The 27,747-nt window shown below is 35.3% G+C and overlaps 2 protein-coding genes across 5 annotated transcripts in view; one reads left to right on the top strand and one right to left on the bottom strand.

The window, feature by feature from the left end:
- FAR2 (fatty acyl-CoA reductase 2) overlaps nt 1–17,390 on the top strand; it is a 156,798-nt gene extending 139,408 nt beyond the window's left edge. The window contains exons 5-12 of the mRNA XM_032286897.1: nt 1,593–1,770; nt 3,127–3,171; nt 4,940–5,058; nt 5,795–5,862; nt 10,921–11,092; nt 14,534–14,663; nt 15,901–16,028; nt 16,938–17,390. Coding sequence (XP_032142788.1) covers nt 1,593–1,770; nt 3,127–3,171; nt 4,940–5,058; nt 5,795–5,862; nt 10,921–11,092; nt 14,534–14,663; nt 15,901–16,028; nt 16,938–17,100 — 1,003 coding nt within the window. The 3' untranslated portion in view covers nt 17,101–17,390. The remainder of the gene's footprint in view (nt 1–1,592; nt 1,771–3,126; nt 3,172–4,939; nt 5,059–5,794; nt 5,863–10,920; nt 11,093–14,533; nt 14,664–15,900; nt 16,029–16,937) is intronic.
- Nucleotides 17,391–22,641: 5,251 nt separating this feature from the next.
- ERGIC2 (ERGIC and golgi 2) overlaps nt 22,642–27,747 on the bottom strand; it is a 60,354-nt gene continuing 55,248 nt past the window's right edge. For all 4 annotated transcript variants that reach the window (XM_032286915.1, XM_032286929.1, XM_032286920.1 and 1 more), the window contains 3 exons: nt 26,084–26,246; nt 24,662–24,744; nt 22,642–24,174 (listed from right to left, as the gene is read on the bottom strand). In XM_032286915.1, coding sequence (XP_032142806.1) covers nt 24,112–24,174; nt 24,662–24,744; nt 26,084–26,246 — 309 coding nt within the window. In that variant the 3' untranslated portion in view covers nt 22,642–24,111. The remainder of the gene's footprint in view (nt 24,175–24,661; nt 24,745–26,083; nt 26,247–27,747) is intronic.

The raw sequence follows: 27,747 nt of genomic DNA, 5'->3' as shown, positions 1-27,747 counted from the left end.
AATTAAGCTCTATTCCCTCAAGACCTGGTTTTCATAAACTGTATATTTTTGCAGGTAAGAGAGAAGGGTCTTAGGTCAGTCAATCCACTGTTGACCCACAAATGAAATGAGGTAGTGGTAGGGTTATTGTTAAGATGGAGAGCTGTCTGCATCATCCTACACTCTTTCCTAGCCACCAGGTGACCATATAGTTAAAATATCCTAGATATTTCTATGTAATTAAAGTTGTTTTTAATTCTAGAACCCCTCAATATTTCTCTATTCAATTTAAATGAAAAGGCTCTCAGCACTAACAGAAGCAAAGCAAGAAAAATGGAAACATTATAGTCAATGCCCACATTCTACCTCAGGATCAAATGAGGCATTAAAATTGAAAGTTATGATTCTGAGTAAGTCTTATCATGTACATCTTAGTTGCTCAAAAATGCGTCATGTCAGCAAAGTGGTTACCACAATCAAAATAGTATAGTTATGTCATGTTCTACAAAATAGAAATAAATGTACCAGATTGATTAGAAAAATCATACTAGCATATTCCAGTAGCTTAATTTTTTAAAAGCTATGCTATATCCATAATTTAACCACATAGATCTGTCAGCTAGAAGAAATGTTACATATTTAATTGACAATAATTTTGTTGCTCTCTTAGAGAGGTGTCGATAGAGGTTAGGGTTATCAAATGGTTCTGACATATTTTTAAGAAAGATTAGGCTGATGCTATGGTAACTTGGTTATTCATGATACATGTTATCTTGTAAGTAGGAGTATTCAATAATCGTGATTTTGAAGCTATTTCGGAGTACTATAATCACCCCACTTGACGGACTTATGAATTTGTTGGAAATCTCTGGAGATAATTATCAAGTTATTAACCTAGACTCTAAACAGACCTTCAAAACACATTACACAGATTTGCCAAAACAGATTGTAAGTCTGCCAAAAGTAGTCACTGTGATTTGATTTTCATTGAATGAAATTTTTAAAATTTAAAGCTAAAGGCTTCAGGATCAGTGCACTGGGTTTTTATCGGACAAGAGTGATTAGGGCTGCTATGGAAACACTTTGGAGGAGAGCCTCTAACTCCCTGAACATAGCATACAGCGTACTACTGGGAGAATGACTGGGACTCAAAAATGTCAAATGAATGTACTTATGAGCTTGTTGGAGAGGAAGAGGTTAAATGTAATAACCTCTAATTTATACTACTACGGTACAGATAAAGTCGTAATCAATACTGATAAATTAGTAGCAGTGCTAAAGTAGTACTAATAAAGTAGTACTAATAGCCCTATACTATTAGTAGTAATAAAGTAGTATTGGTATTGATTCTATCAGTCTACCTACTACCTACTTATCTGTTTGGATGGAAGGACATAGGATTTGACTGATAAGACTGGACTTAGCAGCGGAGAGCAAAGAGCTCATGCATGCTTTGAACAGGTACACCCTCAAACTTGGTATCATGTGACTGCTCCGAATTCCAGTACCAAGGCTGAAGGTGGAAGTTTTGTTTGTCTGTGTCTCACATTTTCCTTTTGGTTTATTGTCTAACACATGTTACTAGAATTCTTTTTACTCTGGCTACCTTTTAGGTGGTTAGACGATGCTATTATTGACGAGATCACACCCAAGCTGATTGGCGATCGGCCCAATACTTACACCTACACCAAGGCCTTGGGAGAAATGGTGGTGCAGCAAGAGAGCGGAAACATGAACATCGCCATCATAAGGCCCTCTATTGTGGGAGCAACTTGGCAGGAGCCTTTCCCAGTAAGCCCACTCACCTGGATTCTGTGTTTTGCTTCCAAACTAAGGTTCTTTTAGTCCAATTACTTTCTGATGTCTTCTTATTCTCCTCAGGATTTATAGCTAAGTGCAGCCAATCAAATATGAACCCATTTCACTAGGACAAAATTCCACTTTGGGTTCAGGATTTATACATCATGTGGCTCCTCTGGCAGTTACCCTGACTGTCCTAGAGTTGGATAGAGATCTTAAATTAGCTTCTAATTATTCTAGTCTCAGAACTCCCATGGGTGATGGTTTCATATCTTGGCTTTCCCACTATAGTTTAAGCATACCAGCATGTTCTTGATGGCCAAATTGGTAGCACTGCAACTGCCAGGACAAACGAGTTTTGAAGCTCACAGAAGGAGCTCAGTTTAGGAATACTAATTTTTTTTGTAACCTCAGCATACTGCTATGTCCTTTTGAAAGTACTTTGAATAATACCATCTTCTTCAAAGCAAGTCTGTGAAGCTTTGGGGCAGATACCTTCTAGCGCCACTACTTACTGGCAATGCAACATTTTTGAGTTGTCCCTTCCATAAAACAGGACAGATACTACTTTGGAGCGTTGATTTAATAAAACAATGTATGAGGAGTGCTTAGTCTCTAGTAAAAGGCTGGTTCCTACTAAAACACCCACTAAATATTAATCCCTTCATCTTCTCCTCTCTTCTCTTTCCTCTCCTGTTATACACACACATTTGACTTTTATACCGTAAGGTAAAGAGACATAATAAGGTTAACTGAATGGCTTGGGGCTTAGGAAACAAACTGAAAAACACATTTCCCTCTAACTGCTCTTAAACATAATCTTCTTTGTAACATCTTTAAGCAAGTCAATACATAGACACATATGCACGCGTGCACACACACACACATATGTATATATACATATATATATATGGCATGGACTCTATAGCTGGTAAAAAAAAAAAAAAAAAAAAGTGAAAAAATGGGCCATTAGCACAAATCATGTTTTCAGTGTTCTCCTACGGAGGCTAAAATCAGGACTGAGGTGAAATATGGTTGGTGAATTGCTAACAGGTCATCATATCAGGACAAGATTCAATTTAGTCCATAAGAGGTCATAAAACACTGCAAAACCATTCATGATTCCTGATATGAAAAACAATCCTGGCAAAATTTTAATTTTTGCACAGTCAAAGTGCAAAAAGTAGCAAATGCTTTGCCATTGATCTTTGAGATCTTAATATAGATAGTGTTTTTGGCTGGGGTCTCAGTGTTCCTGTTTGAAATTTGTTAACATTAGCCTGCAGCTGTTCCAAAGATAAAACAATTTCTGAAATGTGTAACCGATAGAAACCTTCTTTCTTTTAGGGTTGGGTTGATAATCTAAATGGACCTAGCGGACTCATTATTGCGGTATGTATAACAATGAAGAGGTAGCTCCCTGAAACGTGGTACAGGAATAGTAACAGAATTCTTAGTGCTGGCTTAGCTTCATTAATCCAAAAATACAAATGTTATTTTACTAACAGTTGAGGCATATTATTTAAATTATTCTGATTGTAATACAGAGGTAGGATGAAATTATTTTTATCCTTTGAGAATTTTTTTATCAAAAAACACGGGATAATGTGCTATCAATTACTATTTAGGAGTTTTATTTTTGAAAAGTCTTTGAGCATCAAGGATTTTTCTTTAGTTACCACAAGATGGGGGTATTTCCTCCTTTTTGCAGTTTGTAATGACATGAATTAGTACAGTGAATTGAGGATGCAATAAAAATAGTAGCTTCAAAGATTATTAAATTCTTGATTATAAAACACATATAAGAGTTTATGTGTGCATATAGAAAAGAGATATACATCAATAATTCTTAATGAATACCAGAAAGACAACTACCAATTGGAGCAAATTTTTCAAATACAAAAAATCCGTGAATATAGGCAACACTTTTGAATAATCTCTTACAAGGAGAAAAGTGGCTCTTCTAGGTAAGCAGCCCTCAATCAGCATCTCCCTGGAGTCCAGATTGACCCAGCCGAGCTGTGGAGCTTCATGGCTATCACTGAAGCACTTAGGGACTCAACCAACTTCTCTCTTTTGTACCATGAATAGGAAATCAAGGATCTAAATGAGTTTAAATCTTATTAGGGATTCAGACTGTGCTTCAGAATCTGTCTCTGTTCCTCTCAGAACTAGGTTCAACATGAATTACAATACAAATATGAGACAGTGAATTATGACAGTGACGAAGACCTTCCTTCCAATTTCTGATTTTTCTAGCAGCCCCTTTCTTTCTGTATCCCACCCATCTTCAACTCTTTCTTCTAAAAAAGTTCAGTTGGGGTGAACGTTTGGTGACTTATGACATCATTATTTCAACATGATCCCAAAGTGGGTTTCATTATATGCAAAGCTGAATATTTGTTTACATCTTCTAAAGCGTTCTAAATTGGTTTCTTATGTCTGAAAGAAGGGGTGCTAGTTATAAGAAAACAGAATTGAGTAATATAAGGAAGCGTTAATCATTGCAAATCAATGTTGGAAACATGCAAAGTAAAAAGAATCAATTTCATAAACTCAACAAACTAGTAACACGAATAATTCCCAATTCTTACATCTATATAACATCAGTGATCTGTGAGGTGAACTAAGATACTGAATAAAAAGTAAATAATAAGGCAATTTTTCCAAGACCCAAAAAAGTTTTTATTTTTTTCAAATAAATGTTTCTTAAATTTTAGTGCCTACTATTGCTTGTAAGTTAATAAACCCTAGGAGAAAACAAAATCAAGGAAATGGTAAACAAATAGTAATGATAAAATTAATGGGAAATTTTATAATCTTAATTCTTAACATGTCATGAATTAGATTTTTAGATATGAAAGTTTATTATTGGTGTTTGTGAATTAACTGAGTTTAACCTCTCACAAACTTGAGGAAATTTATTCCCTAAATTAACCTGAGGAAAACTAGTAGTTCATGGATATGCTGGAGTTGCACTTGGCTGAGAAGGTAGGATGGGCTGAGGAAGTCAGACTTAGCATAAGAACCCGGTAAGCAGTGGATCAAGATTAGCTGTTTTCACTTACTGCACTAGTATAATCAGTTTGATGATACAAACCTTAGCCTCAGCTATTACTTAAGACCTGGTTTAATATTTTGTGTTCTTTTTCCTATGCAGGCTGGGAAAGGGTTTCTTCGGGCCATAAAAGCTACTCCAATGGCTGTGGCAGACTTAATTCCGGTTGATACAGTTGTCAATCTCACGCTAGCTGTAGGATGGTATACTGCAGTTCACAGGTGTGGATGCTAAAGTGGGCTTTCAAAGATTTCATGAGTGGGAGGGTGAATACATTAGGCACATTTTCCAAATATAGGCATTTCACTGTACAAGATCCCAAACGTGAGGCAGTGTTTGTTTCAATATTTAGTAGAGTTCCTAATATGCCATCATATATGCATTGAGTTGTTTTATAAATACAGTTTGGTACTTGGCTGCTCAAAAGTAATAAAACCTTTAAATCACTTAACCATAACATTCTTAATAACCAAAACGCTTTTCTTTCTATTCAGTAGTCTAAAATTCAGCTTTCTTTTTTAGCGCAAAGGAGATAGAAGTTGATGAAATGAGAGAATTTTTTTTTAATTGAACTCTGGTAAATGCCAAAAGTTGAAACACTAAGTGAGGGGAAGCTTCCTGGTATAAAGATTAAAAACATAGGTTGTTCATCTATTTGGCTGTGTTAGTAAATGGTAAACAGAATTAAATTTTTTTATGTGAACTCACACATATGTGCTCCATAGTATGCCACTCCTAACATCTCTCTCTCTCACACACACCCACAGACACACACACACACACGCTTTTCCTAGTCTTCTTCCATTTTTCTTATTAACCCAGAGAAAGAACAAAAGATGGAAGCCTTGCATCAGATGAATTATTGAAGCCACTCTGTCTAAATATTATTTTTCCTTATTTTTATTTCATTAGTTTTCCATTTTGTTGTATTTATCTAATTTTTATTTCGTTTTTCAGACCTAAGTCAACGTTAGTCTACCACTGTACATCTGGTAACCTCAATCCCTGCAATTGGGGCAAAATGGGTAAGTACCTATAGCCATGTAATTGCATAATTACTAGTGTCTGACACAGAGAAAAAATTGACAGTGTGTCATGGAGCTTAGATCCTACACGGGGAGAAAGACAAAAAGTAAGTAAAAGACAAAATAATGATAAATTGTAAATGTGTGGTGGTTAACTAGAATGTACTGTGGTTACCAAGGAAAGGAGTCAGTGGGAACATATACATGATCATAAGCAGTAAGGGGTCCATAGAGATTCAAAAAACAATGATGAAACAAAGCAAAAGTTGGCAGTTATAAAGAATGTCAGTGATAAAATATGGAAATACTCCTCCCTGCTGGAGCAGCAGCTCCTACACACACCCCTACCCTTCTTGATAATGTCACTGAGAATGCAATATGATCAGTGATCAATGAGATTTAGAAAAGTCAAGTGATGTTATTCCTTTGTTATTAAGTCTGTCATACTGATCATTAATTTATGCAGCTTGTCTCTCTTGGGTGTGCAGTAACCATTCTACTAGTGATTTGTAAAAGTGAATAGGAATCACTATGGGAGAAATAAAAATAACATCCAGATTCCTTGAACCCTGGGACCAAGGTCTTGGGCGTTGCTAAGGAAACCATATTTTTAATAAGCCTCTAGATGATTCTTGATGCTTGTTGAAACCCACTTTGAGAAATCCTTTACTGTACACATGACTGATTTGTCTGAATGTAAAGGATTGGATCTGTTCAATATATAAAAACCATGGAAATAGATTTGAGTACAACTTAAACATCTAATTATGGTAGAAGGTAAAAGCAGGGAGTTTGGCTATTCTGTAGGATTTCTTAGTACTTACTAATGCACCCCTTCTTTCCCTGTTACATAGGTTAACACTATTCCTTACACATTCCAATGGTAAGCCATAGTACTTCACTAAGTGTTCTATTGCAGGGCAGCTAGAGGCTGTGGCTCATTTATAATAGGCTTTGAATTGAAAAATGCTTTTCCAAGAATGAAAAACACTTGGCATACAGGTATTTTCCTCTACTCCTCTTACACATATAGCAAACATTTTTGGCTGATACTACATTGTTTCTCCCTGTGTCAAGGCTCTGTTCTAGATGCCCATCTAATACAGCATCTGGAAGCTATTACTAATTAATTTGGTGTTGCATACAAATTAAACTCATTTGTGTTTCCTATCAGGGCTCTTAGGAGGGCTTCCTATTAGTAGCAGTAGCCACGTGATAGGATGTTGAACATACATAGCCTCAGGTGACATTACAAGGAGTGATAGACAGCTGGGTGGGTGAACATGGGCTATCTCTCCATAGAATTGTCTCCATTAGTGTCCCTTAAGAAGAGTTTTTAATCTACTGCATACAGGTCTTAAGCATCTTTTATCAGATTTATACCTAGGGCCTAGGTAATTTACACATTTTTTTTACTAATTTAAATGTTTTATGTAAAAACATGTTTTATAATTTTTTGTGAACAGTGTCAAATGCAGTTGATTTTCACATATTGACCCTTTAGCCATCTTGCTAAACTTATTGCTAGAAACTGTACAAAATTTCCTCTTGGTTTTCTACGTAGACAGTTACTTAATCTGCAAAAATATGAGTATTACTCCTATCTTTCCAAGCCTTTTTATATCTCTTGTTGAACTTCTAATACAATGGTGAATAAAAATGGCAATAGTACATATTGTTGTCTTGCTGCTAATTTTCGGCAGAAGGCTTCAAATTTTAAACTATCCTGCCATGTTTAGGATAAACCCAAGTTGGTCATACCATGTTATCTTTTTTATATTTTGTTTAATTCAGTTTGCTAATAATATGTTTCCCTTGTTTTTTCAATTCTCTGGAAGTATTTGTGTAATATTGGAGCAATCTATTCCTTGGAACTTGGTAAAATTACCTATAAATTATCTTTCTAATTTTGTGAGAGGATTTTTTATTGCTTCAATTTCTTCAATAGTTAAAGAATTTTGCAGGCTTTCAGTTTCTGCTGGAATCAGTTTTAGTAAATTTTACTTATCTCTTTTTCTAAGAATTTGTTTTAAAATATATTCACATAAAATTTTTCATATTAATATTTTTGTCCTAAACTGTATCTGTAATTGTGTTTCTCTTTTAATTCATAATATTTGTGTGTCTGGAGGGTTTATTATTTTTTTTTTCAAAGAACCAATTTCTTCTGGCTTTATCGACTCTTATTATGTTGCATTGTTTTTCTGCTGCATTGATATATTGCCTTATCTCTATTTTCCCCTTCCTCTTGTTTTATTTTTTTTTCTTCTCTTTAACTTAGAAACATAGCTCACAAATATTCAGCTTTTCTAATACATGCATTTATGGCTTTATTTTTCCCTGAAATGACACTTTGGCTGTATCCCACACATTTTGTTGTATAATGTTTATGTTATCATTCCTCTCTAAGCATTAAGCATTTTTCATTTAAATCCTTCTTTGACCTATGAGGATTTAGAAGTACAGTTTTCAATTGCCAAATTGAATTTTCTTCATGTGCATTAGTTTCTACTTGTCTTCAGATTGGAAAGATAGTAGCTTAATGATTAAAAGTCTTGGGCGTTAAGATCTTATAGACTTGGATTCAAATCATACCGCATTCATTCACTCCTGTATTTATTAAATAGGCATTATTCTCGTTCTGAGGATATATCACTAAACAGAAATCCATGCCCACATAAATATTATATGCTGGTATGGGTCCTACCATTTAGTAGACTCCACTACTTACTAGTTATATCAACTTGAAAACATCACTCAGTTTCTCCCTATAGATCAACTTCTTTTCTGTCAATGAAAATAATAATTATTCTATTCCAAGGAGCTCTTGGGAGGATTTAATAAGATAAAGTGCTAAGCACAGTGATTAGAATGGTGGACATTTCAGTAAATCCTTGCTATTACCATTTGGACAGCTCACTCAGAAAACCTTTCCTAACCCAGCCTCACCCACCCGCTTCCTGGCACCCAGACAGAGCTAGATGCTTCTTTTATCTTCCTCTAGAGCATACTGTACAGATCTCTAGCAGAATACTCAGGCAAAATATGTAATTCTGAATTGTCCACATCTCCTACCAGATTGCCAACTTCTTAATAGACAGGGAATATATATATATTTTTTACCTCGGCACCTACCACAGTGCCTGGCAAATGTTAAATGCTTAATAAATATATTTGTAATGACTAATGGAAGGATTGGTATAGATTTAGGAAATGGAAAGTAATTGTATGTTGCTATTTATTTTAGTCAAAAACATATTTCTTGGGCGCTGATTACCTGCCAACCACTTTTCAAGGTACTATATAGGTTGAAACAAAACAGACATAATTTTGTTATGGTATATAAATCTTAGCAGAAATATACATCAGATATGGTTGAGTGATTGCAGAAAAATAAAACAGACTAAAGAAGTAAATCGTGATGTGGGAAGGCTGCTATTTTATGTGATGGCCAAGGAAAGTCTCTCTGATAAGGTGTCATCTTAGCTGAGACCTGAAAGAAGTGAGGGGGCAGATTGGAGGGACATGTGGAGGAAGTATTCCAAGGTGAAGAAACGATAAATGCTACAGCTCTTTAATCATATTCAAGGACGACAAGGAGGCCAGTGTGGCTACAGGGGAAGCACCGACAGGGAGAATGGTAGGAGACAAAATCAGAGTGGTGGGCACAGAGAGTGAGGATACAGATAGTGCAAGACCTTTTAGACCATGGCGTTGCCCCTAATGAGATGTGATTCCACTGAAGGGCTCTGAATGGAGAAATACCTATAATATACTCTGAGTTACATTTTACAGGAATCACTCTGGCTGCTACATGGAGGTCAGACTATAGGGGTGCAAAGGTAGTGGCAGAGACCACTTAGGACAGTACTGAGACACTCCAGGCTACATTAGGGGTTTGGATCAGAGAGACAGCAGGTGGAAATTATGATTCTCGGTATTTTTCAAACACTGAGCTGATAGATTTTGTTCAATTGTGTGTGAGTTGTTAAAGAAAGAGAAGAACCAAGGATGACCCTAAAGATTTTGCCTGAACTACTATAAAAATTGAATTAACATTTGGTTAGAGGTATAAGATTGAAGAAGAAACAAGTTTGTATATGTATTGGGAAGGGGGTGGCTGGTAGTGGGAATATCAGGAGGCCAATTTTAGAGCTGTTAAATGTGAACGTCTATTACACATCCCTAGGGAAATGTTGAACAGGTTATATGGATATATAGATCAGAATGTCAGCGTTGACATCAGAATCTCTTAGGCTATCAACCTGTGCATAGCTTTTGGTCATGCACATAACCAAATGTTTTAATAATGCCACGTATGTTTTTATAAGTGCCTGTGGACCAGATGATCGTGATTCTTGCGACTCTTCTCTATGTAGGATCTATATTTTCAGATAAATTTTTAGGCACATGCTTTGAAAAAAACCTACATACATTAAATAAAATTGAATTCAAATGAGTATCTTTTGGAAAGAACTACTGAACTCACAAATGTACATTTAAACCTAATCAAAGTAATAATATAAAAAGAAAAATACTATTAGGAATAAAACCCTGGATACCAGAGTGGACAATTGAGTCTAACATATTCCCAGAGAAGTATTAAAGTAAATTAACACAAGGAAATCTTACCTTTAGAATCTTTGACTTAAACCTTTAATAAAGGTTCAAATAAATGTTAAGAAACTTTCCAAATGGTTCTAAAAGTAATGGTCCAGCCAGGGAAATAAGGTCTCTAGCCTCTGTCTTGGGGCTTTCAGAATAGAGTAGATAACCTTAGAATTAAATGTAGATTTACATTTTTCTGAACAGTACCTCCTTGTATTGACTACAAGTCTTTCCCCAATAATTTGTTTTAGAGTAAATGTTTCAAATAAAGGATCCAGTTCTCAACCCATTCACATTGTTTCGGTTTGCAGGGAACCACTTGCCCACATTGATTCTTGACTCTACACAGCAAATCCTTCTTTATTATTTTGACCCATTAGAAATGCCTTCCACTATGATGGGCCTATATTCTCCTCTTCTCCTCTAGCACTTACTCTCTTTTTTCCCTAGGATTCCAAGTCTTGGCAACCTTTGAAAAAATCCCACTTGAGAGAGCTTTCAGGAGGCCATATGCTGATTTTACCACCAACAACTTCACAACCCAGTACAGGAATGCAGTCAGCCACCGGGCCCCTGCCATCATCTATGACTTCTATCTGCGGCTCACTGGAAGGAAGCCCAGGTGAGAAGCTGAGTCAATGGCTCTGAGAGTGTCACTGTATGGGAGATTAAGGCCCTCAAATCTTTAGCGCTTCCTTCAGTGGAGGATTAAAGGAGACAATTGACTCTTACCCATATATATGGATTGAACACACCTAATCTGAAAATCCAAAATCTGAAATTCTCCAAAATCCAAAATATTTTGAGTGCTGATATGATGCCACAAGTGGAAAATTCCACACACCTTAACCTCATGTGATGGGTCACAGTCAAAATACATTCAAAACTGTTTCATGCATAAAATCATTTAAACTATAAGATTACCTTGAGGCTATGTGTATATGGCTAAGTGTGTATGAAACAGAAATGAGTTTTCCCTTTAGACATGGGTCCCATCCCAACACATCTCATTACATATATGCAAATATTCTAAAATCTGAAAACAAAACCGAAAACGTTTCTGGCCCAAGCATTTCAGATGAAGGATACTCAACCTGTATAAGTTTTGAACAAACCAAGCAGTCATAGTGAGAAGCCACAAAAGACATTAAAAATGCTCCAGCACAATAAAGGAAGGTAAATGTTAAAGAACTTGCTTGATGAATTCAGCAAGTAATCATTCACACTAAAAGAAAAGCAACTGAGACTCTATCACTAGGGTTTTCCGAATAGGTAGATAATCTTAAATATACAATAATGATGGCCAACCTTACTGACTGGGAGCTTACTGTGGCGATCATGGGGCTAAGGATGATGCATGATGGTCCCTTTTTCATTGTCACAGCTACCCAGGGAAGAAATTTTCATCATCCCAATTTTACAAATGGGGAAATAGAAGCTAAGGAAAGAATCTGAAGTAGTCTCAAAGGAAGTGACAGGAAGGATGTGGGGAAAGCTGTCTCAAAGTCAGTATTTGGAACCAGATTTACTGCCACCTAGAGATGAGTGAAGAAATTAGAGGGAATACAGTATGCTGATGCGAAGGCAGCTGTCACCACCTAGCTGTGTGGCATAGGATATATCCCTTTATCTGTCTCGCTGGAATAATATTATGTCAGAGGAATCATTATTATAATTGCCTACGGCAATTTTTGTGATCAAGAATCAGAAGTATGAACCTCTGTGCTAGCCGCTTGATAAGGGAGGAAGTCTTCTTCATTGCATTTAATTATCATCTTTATTAGCAGTGCAAATGACTAAAACTTAGTGTAGAATTTATCTAAATTTTTAGAGACCTCATTTGGAGCTCATAACTCAAGTTCTTGAGCAAGGTGAAAAGGAAACATTGTGATTATAAGGAAAATATTTGTATGAGGCTTACTAAATAAAGATAGAAAAAGAAAAACAAAACAAATATTGTAGGTAGAAATGCTAAGGTTTTAAAATATGTCAGGATTAGAAGGCAGCCTGGATAAAGAATAAAGTTCAGTTAGGAAAAAAGACAAACACAGAAGGAAGAGACACAACAAAAATCCAAATGTATTTTGTGAGAAGTCAAACAGTAATATTTGTTGGTTTGTTGTGTAGTATGTATTTTGGCAATAATCTTTATGGCAAAAAAAGCTAAAATCCTTCTAGACCCTTTCCTTCTCCAGGTGTGCTTGTATATACTCTTCTATGCTTTTATATACATATATCGACATATTGCATATATGGACATACATAGTTTGCTTTGCAGTAGGGGCGTATGTGTATATAAATCAGACACGTGTATTTAACAACTTTTTCCACTAATTTTCCACGAAAATCTAAGTCATTCTGCCCAGTGTTTTATTTATTTATTTATTTATTTATTTATTTACTGTAAACAACGGGGCAATGAATATCATGGTGCCTGCCCCTTTGTAGAATGTACCTCTGTGTTCAGGAGAGGATGCTGAGGAGTGAGGTTGCTGGATTAAAGGGTATGTGGATTTTGTGACTACTGCCAGCTGATCCTCCCTAAAGGAAGACTGTCAATTGGCACTGTCACAACAGTGTATGAGGGGTACAAACCAATATATCTTACACTCATTCATATTTTTAAAATGGAACCCTATTAAGGTGCTTGTGTCAAGCCACAATGATGTCTATCTACCTCATGCCTAAAAAATCTCCTATAATACAGTGAGAGAAATATCTTATGACTCATTAGGTTCATGGGCATTATCTTTTACCAGAAGTAAGCCCAAACCCCACAACAGCATCATAGGTAATTACTGAGTCAACTACAGTAATCACTATTATCAAGATGGGGTTAACTAAAAATCAAGTGGTTTACAGGCCAAAGGTGACTTGTAGCTAAAAGACCTAGGTGGGCCATTAGCTATGGGACCTTGAGCACAACCTCCCTGTAAAATGGGGATGCATAATACAAATCCTGACTCTCTATCAGCCATATTGTTAGGATCAAGTAAAATTGTATATGAAAGTTTTTGTAAATTGTTTTAAAGTTGGGAGGTGCACAAAGATGATCTGGTCCAAGTCCTGACCGCGAGATTGGACAGTGAGGTTCATCTTGCGTAATGGTTTACAGGGGTAGTGAGAATACACAGCACAGGTTTTTTGAGGTCAGTTAAAACTGGGTTGGAATTTGACTTTGACACTTTATCTTAAGCTCATGTTACTCATTTCTAAAACTGCAGACTTACCTAACAAGATGATATCGAAATTAGCAGAGGGAATACTTTGTAAAAGTATGGGACTGTGCCTAATACAGAATAGGTTATCAGCATGAAGTTATTTTATCTTTTTAAATCTCCCCTATGACTGACAACTGCTTTTGGTTCACCAAACAATATTATAGTCTACACTTCTGCCCAAAAGTTATATACTAAGGCCTCAGATCCTATCAATTTTTAAAAATACAAGAACGTACAATAAAGATGAGAAATAAGGCCAAGTGTAATGGCTCACGCCTATAATCCCAGCACTTTGGGAGGCCAAGGCAGGTGGCTCCCTTGAGCCCAGAAGTTCAAGACCAACCTGGGCAACATGGCAAAATGCTGTTTACAAAAAATACAAAAAATTAGCTGGGCCCCACTGCGCTCCAGCCTGGGCAACACAGTAAGACCCTGTCTCACAAAAAAAATAAAAGATGAGAAATAAGTTTTGTAATTGTCTACATCAGAATTCAAAAAATGAACAGTATGTCGTTCAAGCTGAATAGTTGGCTAACTTTTAAAATAGGTTTGCTACTCTTGAGAAATAGGTGTTAGAAAAGAGAAAGAGGAGTGTGGTAGTATTAAATGCGGAATCGAACAAGCACCTTTAGGTCCAGCCCTTTTCCTTTTCTGTTGAATCAACAGAGAGTTAATGTGAAAGCGGGAAAAAAGAATACAAATTTTAATGAAGAATGGGAGAAAGAGACAGGGATAATTTTTGCATTTTGTTAAAAATAATTTCTCAGACATCTCTGTAGAGTGACAGGGAAGCAGCCATCTGTGGTGTGCTGGTATTTACTTCTATCTGATGGTTATCTCAGGATGACAAAGGTCATGAATCGGCTTTTAAGAACTGTTTCCATGATGGAGTATTTCATCAATCGGAGTTGGGAATGGAGCACATACAATACAGAAATGCTGATGTCTGAGCTGAGTCCTGAAGACCAGAGAGTAAGTATTGCACTGACGTAAGCAACAGGAAAATGCTTCTCACTTGGAATTTAGAATTATTTGATTTGGAAAGCTGATGGATGAATAAAGGATGTTTTGGTTATAGACACAGATTTTGTTTTGCTTTGTTTTTTAAGAAAATCAGTCAATGCTATCAACACCACCGTAGGAAACAAATTTAATGTAAGTTAGAAACATAGGTTCTTGGACTTTGGTTAAATCTTTACTGCTGATCTGCCAACATGTTTTATCTACTGCACTTCAATCGTTTTCTCACTCCTTGGTAGTTACCATTTCTACAAACCCTCAGTACCTCTGGGTAGCTGTGTTCTTCCCTTATCTGCCACAGCATATGACTTCAATGAAAAATAATGATTTTATTTGTTCATAAACTCTATCATCCACTATTCTTGTCCAGTCAAAATTGTTCTGCCTCTCCCAGCTACAGTTCCTTCCTTAACTTGCTAAAGCTAATCCCTACACCTGTGTACTCTGCCTCCTCTCAGACTTCCCTCCATCAGTGCTGTGTCATCAATCTTCCTTCCTATAGTATTTCTCTACAACAGTTCAGACTTTTACTTCTCAAGACAGGCCTTCAGTTTAATTCCTTAGCATCAGCACCACTTATTTCTTTAACTTCTTGACGGTAACAAAGGATAAGTCCTAAAATCTTTGCATATTCTGAAATTCACAAAAATCACTCCTTTTTTCTTCCACTACCAGTCACTCTCTTTTTAAATATAAATTCTGCTAACTTACTCCTTAAGGCTTTGCTTCCCTAAGTTTAATCTGTGTAATGAAGTGGTAATTCTGTAGGAAAGGACGGCAGGACGAGGGGATAACACCCAAATCTAAGAAGAAAGGGAAAGCTGCATCATTGGTGTTTTGGTCACTAACATATTATTCCATCACTCTTTAAAATAATTACTCCTTGATTAGTTGAGATATATACCAAGCTAACCATAAGCTTTCAAGCTATGTAATACTATTTCCTTTAAATTTCCCTTAGAAGAAATAAAGTGTTTGTGCTTGATCCATGTTTAAATATTCCTATGTAAATAGTAATCCATATTACAGTACCTTTGAAATCACAGCTCAAATAATCTCTCCTTTGGAGAGGTTCAACCTATGTCTCCCAGGTTGAATATCACTCATCTATGTAAAAGAAACCTCAAGTGGACAAAGTGACTGTCTGGCACTGCGGTTCTGGCAATCTATCATGTCTCTTGTCTCTCAGGTATTCAACTTTGATGTGCGCCAGTTGAACTGGTTGGAATACATTGAAAATTATGTTTTGGGAGTTAAAAAATACTTGTTGAAAGAGGATATGGCTGGGATTCCAGAAGCAAAGCAACACTTAAAAAGGTAAGTATAATCAGTCAGCTAATATTTATTGAGCACCTACTGTGCATCCAATTTTATACCAGACATACCATTTGTGCAGAGAAGAATAATGAACATTTCTTGAGCATTTAATACATGACAGGTCCTGTACTCTATATTCTGCCCTGTAACAAAGTTTCATTTAGACTTTACCACACCTCTATGAAACAGGTATTACTTTTGTTATCCCATTTTTATCAAACAGATATTTAGGTTTAAACACAGCAAATAACTTGTCCATGGTAATGCACAGTAAGTCTAGGCGCCAGATTTGAACTCAAGTTTGTTTCTACTACCACACTCTGTCATAATGGGATATAAATACCCAACAGGCAGGGACCTAATTATGGTATTTAACCTAGAAAAAAAGTCACTCTTCAGTTTTTTCAACTTTCTTAAATTTCTTTTGGTCATGATTCCTGAGGGACAAAGAATTCTAGCACTCTGGTATAATCCTGGTAGAAGCAGGGGATCTGTAGTGCAGAGATGGTAAGGATGGAAAAGTAGCTTGCAAAACAGGAAGGAAGAACCTTGAATAGCAAGCTAAGAACTTTAGAATTTACCTTTTAATGAACAAGAACCAGTGAAGATTTATGATGTGCTAACATGATCAAAGTATATTTACAAGATTATGCTAGTCATGCTTGTAAATAGCTTCAAATAGAGAGAGCTGCAAGAGAAAGTAGTTAGGGAAATATGGTAGAAATCTGACTGTTCAGCAAGAATGCTGTAGAAATGAGATGCAAAAACCAAAAGGCCAAGTTATGCCACATACTCTGAGCACTTCATAGATACTGGCCAGTCTTAGCCAGGAAAACACATATTTATCGTCTGATAACGTGGTTGGCTATCTGGTAATTTTAACTTTGGTTATGTCTGTTTGTTCCCTAGGCTCCGAAATATTCACTACCTCTTTAATACTGCCCTCTTCCTTATCGCCTGGCGCCTTCTCATTGCAAGATCTCAGATGGCTCGGAATGTCTGGTTCTTCATTGTAAGCTTCTGTTATAAATTCCTCTCCTACTTTAGGGCATCCAGCACGCTCAAGGTTTAAGAACATGTTGTCATCGCTTTTATCTGGAACCTCTCAGATACCTCTAGAACAGCAAACTGTGATTCTCAAGATTAGAAAGTAGCAAGGAATATGCCCAAACTGTCAGATGTCACATATGCTGTCATGTATTTGTCCCTATTCCTTAACTATATATTTTTATTTCAGTGAGAGAAGGAAAGTTGTAAACTAGCCCATAATCATATATATTTTAGGGAAAACAAACCCACATTGTTTCCTAACATTCTATTTTATGCCCTTGCGTATTATAATGAAAGTACTCCCACTTTTCTATATTTAGCTTTTTTTTCTCCCTGAGAAGATTCATTTAAACTCAGTAAATATGGAAAGATGCATGGCAGAAGCTGAAATGAGCTCAAACAGTACTAACCTTGGAACCATTCTGGGGTACCCAACAGAACAATTTAAAATCAAGATGAGTAGAAGAAGAATGGTCTCAGTATCCTAAAAAATGCAGTAAGAAAAATAATTCCTCACTGAAAATGTCTCTCTTTCCTTTCCATGTTAAACCTTGGAGACCTGGTTGAGGGGTGGGGGAATTAGAAAAGCAGGTTGATACTTAACATTTTTCTTAACTATATTTACTTCTTAGACTTAAAAAGGAACAAGAAGTGTAAATAAGTATGTACAGAGTGATGGATTAAGCACATTTGCATTGGGGACTCTAGTGTATTATGCTTTTAAGTCAAAATTAATAGCTTCCGAAATTTGAATTTGACAATTATTATTTCTAAGTCTTTTTAAACCCCAATTTTCCTGGTAACCTTCTTTCAAGAGTCCCCTTCTCCTAAAAGTGGTCAAACTCTTTATATTTAAGCTTTTTCCACTCAGGCCTCAGTTAGAGTGGTTAACAGGGAGAGGGATGGTCCCATTTGATCTTTGCCACTGAGCAAAACAAAATTTCAAATAAACTTTTAAACAGTAGCTTTAGTCTTCTTGTATAAAGTGGGGAAGATTACACTTATGTGATCACCAAAGGATTTACTAGTATCTTGATCATTCCAGTTGCACAATGTTAACTGTACAACGCACAGCGGAAAAGTGAATAGGCTTCACTAAGTGACTCTAAGTCTAGAAAATAGGTTGTTTTCTTAAAAATATTTTGTGTATAATGCAAACTAATTAGTAAAAACTATCTATATATTCCCCAATTCCTATAGTAATCATGTAACTGCTACTCCAACTTTTCTCATACTTGAGAGATGAGTATATGTTGGATTGCAGCATTTCTTCATGTTAAAAACATGGAATATATTATATATATAGTATTTAGGACCTAAACAACTAAAATTAGTCACTACACAACTAGTTGAAAACAACACAGGCATAAAATATTAACAAAGAATGGCAGTTATATTTATGCTCACTTTCTGGAATAACTGGGTAATATTCAGAAAGGCACATTGAGGTATTTAAAGTGTATGAGGCCTTAGGTCAGTATCTAGCCCAGTATTACTTGAGATTCTCCTGAAGTCCATATAAAGGGCATTTTGGAGGAACTCTTCTGGGCAATATCTTCCCCAATCTCATTTAAATTCTGGGAACTACTTTTCATAGCAGATAACCTGGCTCTGAAACTAAACACCTGGTGATCCTTAGTGTGAGATGTCTATGATACTTTCAAGTTATATCAAGTAAGATACAAGCTACAGATATGGCAAAAATATGAAATCAAGATATAGCTCAGTGGAATTGGATTAAAACATATAGTTCTAAGAATTCACTTCTGATTGTATGTTTCACCAATTCAGTAACTCCACGAATCAAGTATTCACATTTTGACTTTTGATTAAATAAAAATTTGAATTAAAATTCTTCCCCTGTTCTAGTGTTGTGTCTTTAACTGCTGACTATTGCAGCACTTCTCTCTCCTTTACACCCAATGCACCACACCCTGGAAAAAGGAAATCACTTCCAAAGAACTCTTTCCACCAAATCATACCACAGGAATAACTATCAGATGAATATAAATTAACATATAAGTATATAATACTTCTTTTTCTAACACCATTAATAAGGTTATTTTGACACAAGTATTCTATTTGTGGCATCAAAGAAATGACACAAAGTTCTCGTGATAATTGGGCAGGAAAAGCAGGTATCTGTATGAAAGACAATCTCTAGCATTTACTCTGAGGTAGTAAATTTCACATCAAGACAAATTAGCAATTATTTGAATGCCTAATATAAACAAAGCAATGGGAAAGAACCTTCTACTTCAGGGAAAAAGAGGATGGAAAGTACAAAGATAAGGTACCTTTGCTTCAAAAGAAGTTTTGGCAATCCCTATATTCTACACCCACAAGATACCTGATACAGTATCAAGTATTACAGAGTTGAAGAATCATTGCCTGAGGCAACTAATACTAGAAAAAGTTGAGGCAAATGGGCACACAATTCAGAAAAACACTTGCAGTTTTCAACTAACATCATTACTTCCATTTAACACCTCATTTAATTAACTTAGTATCTCAAGAAAAAGACTGGTCTAATAATGCCCAAATAGCGTGCTATCTTACAATAAACATAAACAAAGTGATCAGCCTAGTTTCCAAAAACATCAATAATTTTCAAAGTTCACAAGAGTCACTTGTAAATTTCCACATGGCTACTTTTCTAGATTCTGATATTGTCTGGGAACATAAGCAACTGCTATTCTAATAATGTCTGGGAACATAAGCAACTGCCTATAGTAAGAAGTAATGATTCTCAAATGCCCACATAAAGGTGTGAAAAATGCTCACTGCCTAGGTCACTTAAAAACTATTTTTAAAAAAATTATGACTAGCAATTGCTGGTTTTCAGATGTAACTGGTTTGAGAGACAGTAGTGCCCTGCAAAGGGAGATACTACTGTGGCAAGAGAAACTGAAGTAGCCACAAACACCTTATCTGATACACACATATTTTAGACTTGTCCCTACTTTATTTCAAATACTGATTCCAACCTGGAACTGCAAAAGTGACAGGAAATGTGATATGGCAGTTTGGGTCAATTCCAGAAAAATACCTTAAAGACAGTAAACTACAGTACAAGAAGTCATCAAATTGATTTGCATAACTGCTTGAAAACAAAATACAAAGCATTTATTAGTTATGAGCTGTTGTTGAAGGTCTGCTTTAGTATGTAGCTTTCATTAATGTATACTTTTCCTCATGCTTTCTTGTCCTTAATAGTTTTCCTTAAGATTATTAAAATAGTATAAACGAGATATATTTGGAAAAATTAACCTAACTCCACATAAAATATTTGGACTTGCCAAAACTATTTAAATGTTTCACTGCTTGAAATTACGTGTTCACAGGCTTATACACGTAATTTTGAGTTAACTACTCAATTTTCATCACTTTTTCATCTTTGAGAAATATAAAATAAACCCTGTATCATATAGCAATTTAGTGCCATATAGAAAAAAGCAAATGTAACAAAGTGATATTTTAAAATTCCTGTAGTTTTCCTATGAGAAAAAAAGTTTAAATATGGGAACTGAGGCTTATTTGGGGATACATTTGGATTTTCTCCTAGGATTAAAAAGACAAAAAAAAATGCTTTATAATTTGTCATTTGTTGCGTCCAAATGTTTGTGCTTGCAACACTAAATATTTTATGTTCTCTTTTCTCTCAAGACAAAAAAAAAAAAAATCCAAGGTAGTCTGCATTCTACTCTTAAATGCGAAGTGGCTTCATCAGTAAAAAAAAATATTCCAGAAAGTGGAAAAAAACTATGCTTTGATTGCATCACAATATGGGGGATACAGGGGCATAGATTCAGACATTTTACTATAAGGTAGTAAATGACTGGTGACCTATTTTGATAGTGTTGAAAAGAGCTACCACCTTGGCTTGCTGAAGGTTTGCTAGAGTTCAAAACAGGAGACACACTAGGTTAAAAAACATGCTGCAATTTTAAAGGTCCTAAGGCTCAGGTTTAAGTAACTTTTAAACAATCAAAAATATGCATCTTGAACTCAAGTGTAAAGTCTGAATTTTGAAGGAGTTTCATATTAAATTACTTTTTGGTACTTGAATTACTAACTCCGGACATAGAATGCACAGTGTATCTCTCTTACAGTGTTAAAAAATTAGGTCTTAGTCATCCCTTTATGGATTCCAAAATTAAGATTGTATTAAAGACTGTAAATCCTGTTTGCATTAGTAAACTTTTAATTATAAAAATTCAATGCTATCATAAAATGTATATGAGAAAAGTGTGATATTAATCATCTAAGTTGAGAACTAGAAGTAATTTGAGTACCAGGTGCAGTGTGGCTCATGCCTATAATCCCAGCAATGCAGCAGCCTAAGGTGGGAGGATTACTTGAGTCCAGGAGTTGGAGTCCGGCCTGGGCAACACAGAAAGACTCTACCTATATAAATGAAAAAGAATTAGCCAGGTTTGTTGGTGCATGCCTGTAGTCCTACCTACTCAGCAGATTGAGGCAGGAGGATTGCTTTAACCCATGAGTTCCAGGATGCGGTGAGTTATGATCGCACCACTGCACTTTAGCCTGAGCAACAGCGAGAGGCCCCATCTCTTTCTAAAAAAAAAAAAAAATAATAAAGGTAATTTTGTAATACTAAGTTAAGCTTTTCCTAAGAGGTAGTCTGAAGTGTACGAATACCGAAGCAGGGAATTAATCACCTAAATATTTACTCTTCTTTATAGGCCAATGTATGCAAACTGTAACTTTTAAAAAATCCACTTCATATAGTTTGAGGTCTCAGACTTTTACATATGTATCTGGAATACTACATACATATAGATATTACGAATACTCTTGTAAAATGAAAAGGAGAATTGGGTAATAAAGTAGGGTATCCTGGCTGGAGGCGCCTCCACGCAGAGGGAAAGCTGCACAATAGGCAGGTGAATAAAGTGCTCTCTGCAATAGAAAACAGTTGGTGAGGCCAAAAACTCCTAACAAATCCTAATAGGCAGGTAAACTTCATCATCCAAATGGCTGGCTGGAATTTTAATACTTCCATTGCCAAAAATCTGACTCTATTTGAGGAGTTTCAGATGGAAGACTTCAACCTTTAAAATGTAAATCAATGGCAAAGCAGAATTTTGCTTTAAATAAATTCTCATTAAAATTTTAATATGGAGATCTCATTAAAATTTAAATTTTAATATGGTATTTGGAAAATATGAAAACAAAAATCATAAGTATCAAAAGAATTTTTTAAATCCTTTTTAAAGATACTTAACTGTTCTAAAATAATCCTAAATCAATATTGTTTTCCCTCCCATTTAGAAAAAAAACAAAACTCGATTGAATTTTCTCACAAGGATACTTAAAGGACAGTCTAAAATTCTAATTCTTTCCTGTTAAAATTCCTGTTGACAGATGTTTCGTTAGTTTATAGCCCAACTTTGTTGGAAATAATCTGAAGGAAAAAAAAAATCAAAACCTAGAGAAGCTTCATTTACTATTTAGAATTTTCTGGATTCAAAATCTTTCAAAGTGTATCATCTACTTTCATCAGTTAACTTCATGGCTGTTAATGATTATCATTTCTTAAAATGATGCTTATTTTCTGCAGAATGTCATTCTGCATAAATTTTAATGCAAAATAGACCCATCACTATTTCTCCTTTTCTCCATTATACTGTTCATCCTGTTTTTATAACTTTGTCTTTAAAATAAATCCATTTGAAAAACTGTAACTTAGTCTTCCAGTCTTGTTATTTACCTGGAATTTTGTTTTCCTGTTTCTCTAAATGATTTCAACTTTGGGGATTGGTTGATGATTCTTCTACCATCATTCAGTATTACAAAAGGAAAACTGATACTGGCATACATACTCCAAATACAGCTTTTAATAGTACCTGTATGATAGCTCCCTCTACTTTTAATCTTTTATATTCTGAAGATTTAGAACCAATCCTTAAATAGTTAAGAAAGTTAGAAAACAATCTAATACAGAATCATTCATATTCAGGACACTCTGAATGCAAATACTTCTTTCATAATCCAGTTTTACAGTTTAATGAACATTAATATGGCACCTCTCAGATCTGATATATCTTGTGCTTAAAGTTTGCCTTACACTTTCATTTAAAAGTTACCCTGTTCCCCACTTACCACATGTATAAAATATTCTATTTTTCTCTTACTTAATGTTTTACAAGCTGATAATTTTCACTATCAGTAGTGGATCTTTTAAATAACTCACGCTATGTCCCCCAAAATATACCAATAATATAATGATTAGATTTGGAAACTTGGCATCTTTTTAAAAAATGTGCTTTCTTTTCCCTGTGTAAGAGACTACTATACCATTTGTGAATGACACCTCTGTTACATAACACCTACATACCTGCGCCTGTAAGAACTGACCTTGATCTTCTAAGACTCTACCTTCATCAGTTAAAAAAGTCAATAACCAGAGTCCAAAGAAAAGCAGTTACTTTTTTAGACCAAGTTAGTGGATAAATGGTCTTCTCAATATGGCTTAACATTAATATGGCTATAACATAGGGACTAGTCCCTGTTTTTATTTTGACCTGATCACAATTCTTTAAAGTCTAGACTAGTTTTCCATATGTTTTCCACATTTTATTCTGATATCATATCTTTTAAAAACAAAAGGATGCAAACATTTGCACTTCTCAATTTTTTTTTTTTTCTATAGATAGATGTGGTTTCACTTATTTCCTTCAGGCTTTTTATCACCAAGAATCCAAGTCTGATTTCGATACTGCCCATTTTGTGTGAAAATTTAAGAAGGCGTCATCTTCAAAGCAACACTCCAGTTGGGCTTCTTCACTGTTTAGCTGCATTATTTCTTCTATGACATTTGTAACAGACACAACAAATATAAGAATTTCAGTTTGGGGTTCTTTTTTTCCTTTTTTTTTTCTTTTTTAAAATAAGTATGTTTCCTGCTTATTTGTGTTTTCTTTTCTTTGAATATATTGCACAATATTTTATTATTAAAAAAAGGTTTTATGTCTCAGGCAAAAAGTTTTTCTCCTTCACTTGGGAGGTGTTAATGTGTATTATTTTCTAAAAGAGGTAAGTGGTTGTCTGTGTGGCCATCCTCAAAGGGAACCTAAGGAGAAAGAGAGGGAAAAAACCAAAGAATTAGTTTTATTCCTTACATTCTTTCCTCAAAACACAAAGTTTTATTTTGGACAATCCTTTCTAGTCACCAAAAGCTACTATCACCCTATCTATGTATCTGGGTTTTTTTGAGGCAGGGTCTGGCTCTGTCACCCAGACTGGAATGCAGTGGTGTGACCACAGCTCAATGCAACCTCAACTTCCTGGGCTCAAGTGATCCTCCCACCTCAGCCTCCCAAGTAGCTGGGACTACAGGTTTGCACCACGTTGTCCAGCTAATTTTTTTCTACCTTTTATAGTAATGGGGCTCTCACTATGTTGCCTTGGCTGGTCTCGAACTCCCGGGCTCAAGTGATCCTCCCTCCTTGGCCTCCCAAAGTGCTGGAATTACCAGTGTGAGCCACCATGCCTGGCCCATAGACCCAACAATGATTCTAAGATTTACAGATCGACACTGTGTATACTATACCACTTACAGAATTAACAGGTTTATAGGATCCAAGTCTGAAACGACAGCAAATTATTTCAACTATAAATTTTCCAATTCCATGTAACATGCCTGTAATAAATAATAAGTTTATGCTTTTAATAAATTATTTCCTAAACTTCTATTTAAGAATAAATATACTGGAATAGATTACGGAAGAAAACAAAGCAGTTTGCATTATTCACTTCCACGGTTAAAAATAATCAGGACAGATATTAAAACAAATGGATTTCTTTTTTAAAAAAATCACAAGGCCATATAATTCATGATCTGAGTACAATCAATCTTTTGTGGGTTTTTTTTTTTTTTTTTTTTTTTTAAGACAGAGTCTTGCTCTGTTGCCCAGGCTGGAGTGCAGTGTTGCAATCTTGGCTCACAGCAACCTCCACCTCCCAGCTCAAGCAATTCTTGTGCCTCAGCCTCCCAAGTAGCTGGGATTACAGGCGTGTGCCACCACACCTGGTTAATTTTTTATATTTTCAGTAGACATGGGGTTTCACCATGTTGGCCAGGCTGATCTGGAACTCCTGGCCTCAAGTTGATATGCCAGCTTTGGCCTCCCAAAGTGTTGGGATTATAGGTGTGAGCCACTGCACCTGGCCTGAACACAATCTTTTCAAGATTTTTACACACTGATACAATTTTGGAAAATAAATATCAAAAACAAAAATTTAAATAGATTTAAATGAAGCACTAATGAAGAATTCCCTAAGAAAAGCTATTCATTCATTTAAAAATATGATTCTAAGTATAATAAACTACCCAGCTCCATCTAATACTGAATAGGGACTGAAGGTGAAGAAATAATTATTTCTTCTTTTTTCTATTATACTTAACTCCCAATTTTCATCATTACAATTCAACAAATAATCTTAGTGAATTCTAGGATCTCAGGATAAAATCATAAACACATTACTGATTAAAAACCTAGTTCCATGTATTGCATAATTCAAAGTACTATAACACATGATTTTACATACTGTACAGTTAAAAATACCTTAAATTCCTTCTAGGCATTTTCATATTTAATCCTATAGCACACTTGCAAATTAGATATTATTATTGCTATTTTTACTGACTTGAAAACCTCAAAAAAGGTAAGTGATCTCTTCCAGGATACCACCAAGTAAATGGCAGAACTTGCATTCAATTCTAATTCAATCTGACGTTAACACCCAGGATCTCTAACTCACCATTATATAATCTACCTTACATCACTGAAAACAATGAAATTAGTTATGTTTACTGGTTAGTCAATATAATTTTGGAGTTAGGTAATTACATATTAAAGAAAAAGCTACTTAAATATCGAAACATGAAAATATGTATTTCTTGCCCCTTAAAGAAGCAGCATCTTAAATGTAAGCAACACTTTTAGAAATTATTAGACAAAAAAGAAATGGTTGTTAACCTGTTGTTGAAAAGATTCCTCCAACAATACCACAGAGTCTTACAAAAAACTGCCAGAATGGCATATGCTCCTCAGTAACTGTCACCATAAGAGAACTGAGATCATATTTCATAAATATCCCAGAGACTCCATGGCTGCCTGCAGCATGGTTAATGATACGTTCCTAAAAGGTAGGGGAGAGATAGGAGGAAGAGAGAAACAGAATTCATGTCATCTGGTTACTTACATACATTCAATATTAAGCCCTGCAACCCTACTGTAAAAGGACATCCACATTTCTTTATGAACTGTCCTACTAGACTAAGCTCTTCAGAGACAAATTATTTTGTATTCTTTTTGTGGTTAGCTTTTGAAACTATCAAAAGAGCAGAATCATTCTTTCTTATTTTCTCAAAAAGGTCACCTTAGATACAAGTTTTCTACTGAGCTCAAGAGCTTACAAATATATGGCATGTTCCTCATGCTATAACTAAACTGGAAGCTTTAGGAACACAAATAATGAGCCTAACTACTACCGAGGGAAATTAAAACAGTTTTATGTAGGGCATTACAAAATCTTTTTTCTATTACTAGCACAATACAGCCTTATAAGCCATATTGATCAGGTTTCTGATTATGACTATGTCTTAAAGCTCTAAAATGCTCAATATCATGCTGAGTTATAAATATATTTGTCACTACCTCTAAGTGTAGAAGCTGTTTTAGGGATAAGGGCATCTATATAATGAAAGACAAATAATGATTCACTTTGGATTCCAGAACTAATGAATGTCAGCCCTCTCCCTCCCAACCCCCATCCTGCACTTTACCATTTCCAGTTACTCCACTCTTTTTTAAGTTAATAAACTATTTTAGTTACCCTATCAGTATAAACACATCCTTCGACGGTCAAAGCCCTGGGATTCTAATATATATATATATATATATATATAGTTTGCTTTTGTTATTTTAAAAATATATCCTAGACATAATTTCATGTTAGTACATAGAGATCATCCTCATTTGATTTTTAACAATTGCCTCTTCATCCATTGTGTAATGAAGCATCTGGATTGTTTTTAATCTTCTACTATTACATATAACAATGCAATGAATAGCATGAAACACACATTTTTGGCCACTGTATCTCTAGAATAGATTTCTAAAAGCGAGATTGCTGGCTCAAAGGATAAATGCATATGTCCTTTTGCAGATACTGCCAAACTACCTTCCACAAAGATTATGCCATTTTGCATTCCCGAAGCACTACATGTTTGCCTGTTTTCCCCAAAGCCTTGTCAACTCTATGTACTGTCTTTCAGGTGTTTGCCAATAAGAAATGGAATCGCCCCACTCCTTAAAGAAATGTTGAAAAGCACAATATGTTTATGTATAAACTTTACCTAGTTTCTTTGTGTGAGTGTATATACACACATACCTATACATATATATGAAGTTATATGGGCTTGTATTATCCCCCAAACCAAGTTAAAAGGTATAGACACATGACACTTCACCCCTAAAAACTTCAATACCTAATCTAAGAACAAAAAAAAATTCCACAATTATTGAGGGCATGGTCATCATGAGTTATAAGGCTAGTAAAAGAAAACACCATATAAAGGAAAGCAACATTTTTTAAAGCACTTAAATTTCACCTTAGAACTCTTCTGAATAGAAGTATT

Source organism: Sapajus apella, unplaced genomic scaffold (assembly GCF_009761245.1).
Source record: "Sapajus apella isolate SASKATOON/1434 unplaced genomic scaffold, GSC_monkey_1.0 scaffold2, whole genome shotgun sequence".
NCBI lineage: Eukaryota > Metazoa > Chordata > Mammalia > Primates > Cebidae > Sapajus > Sapajus apella.
This window is presented reverse-complemented; position numbering and strand designations above follow the sequence as displayed.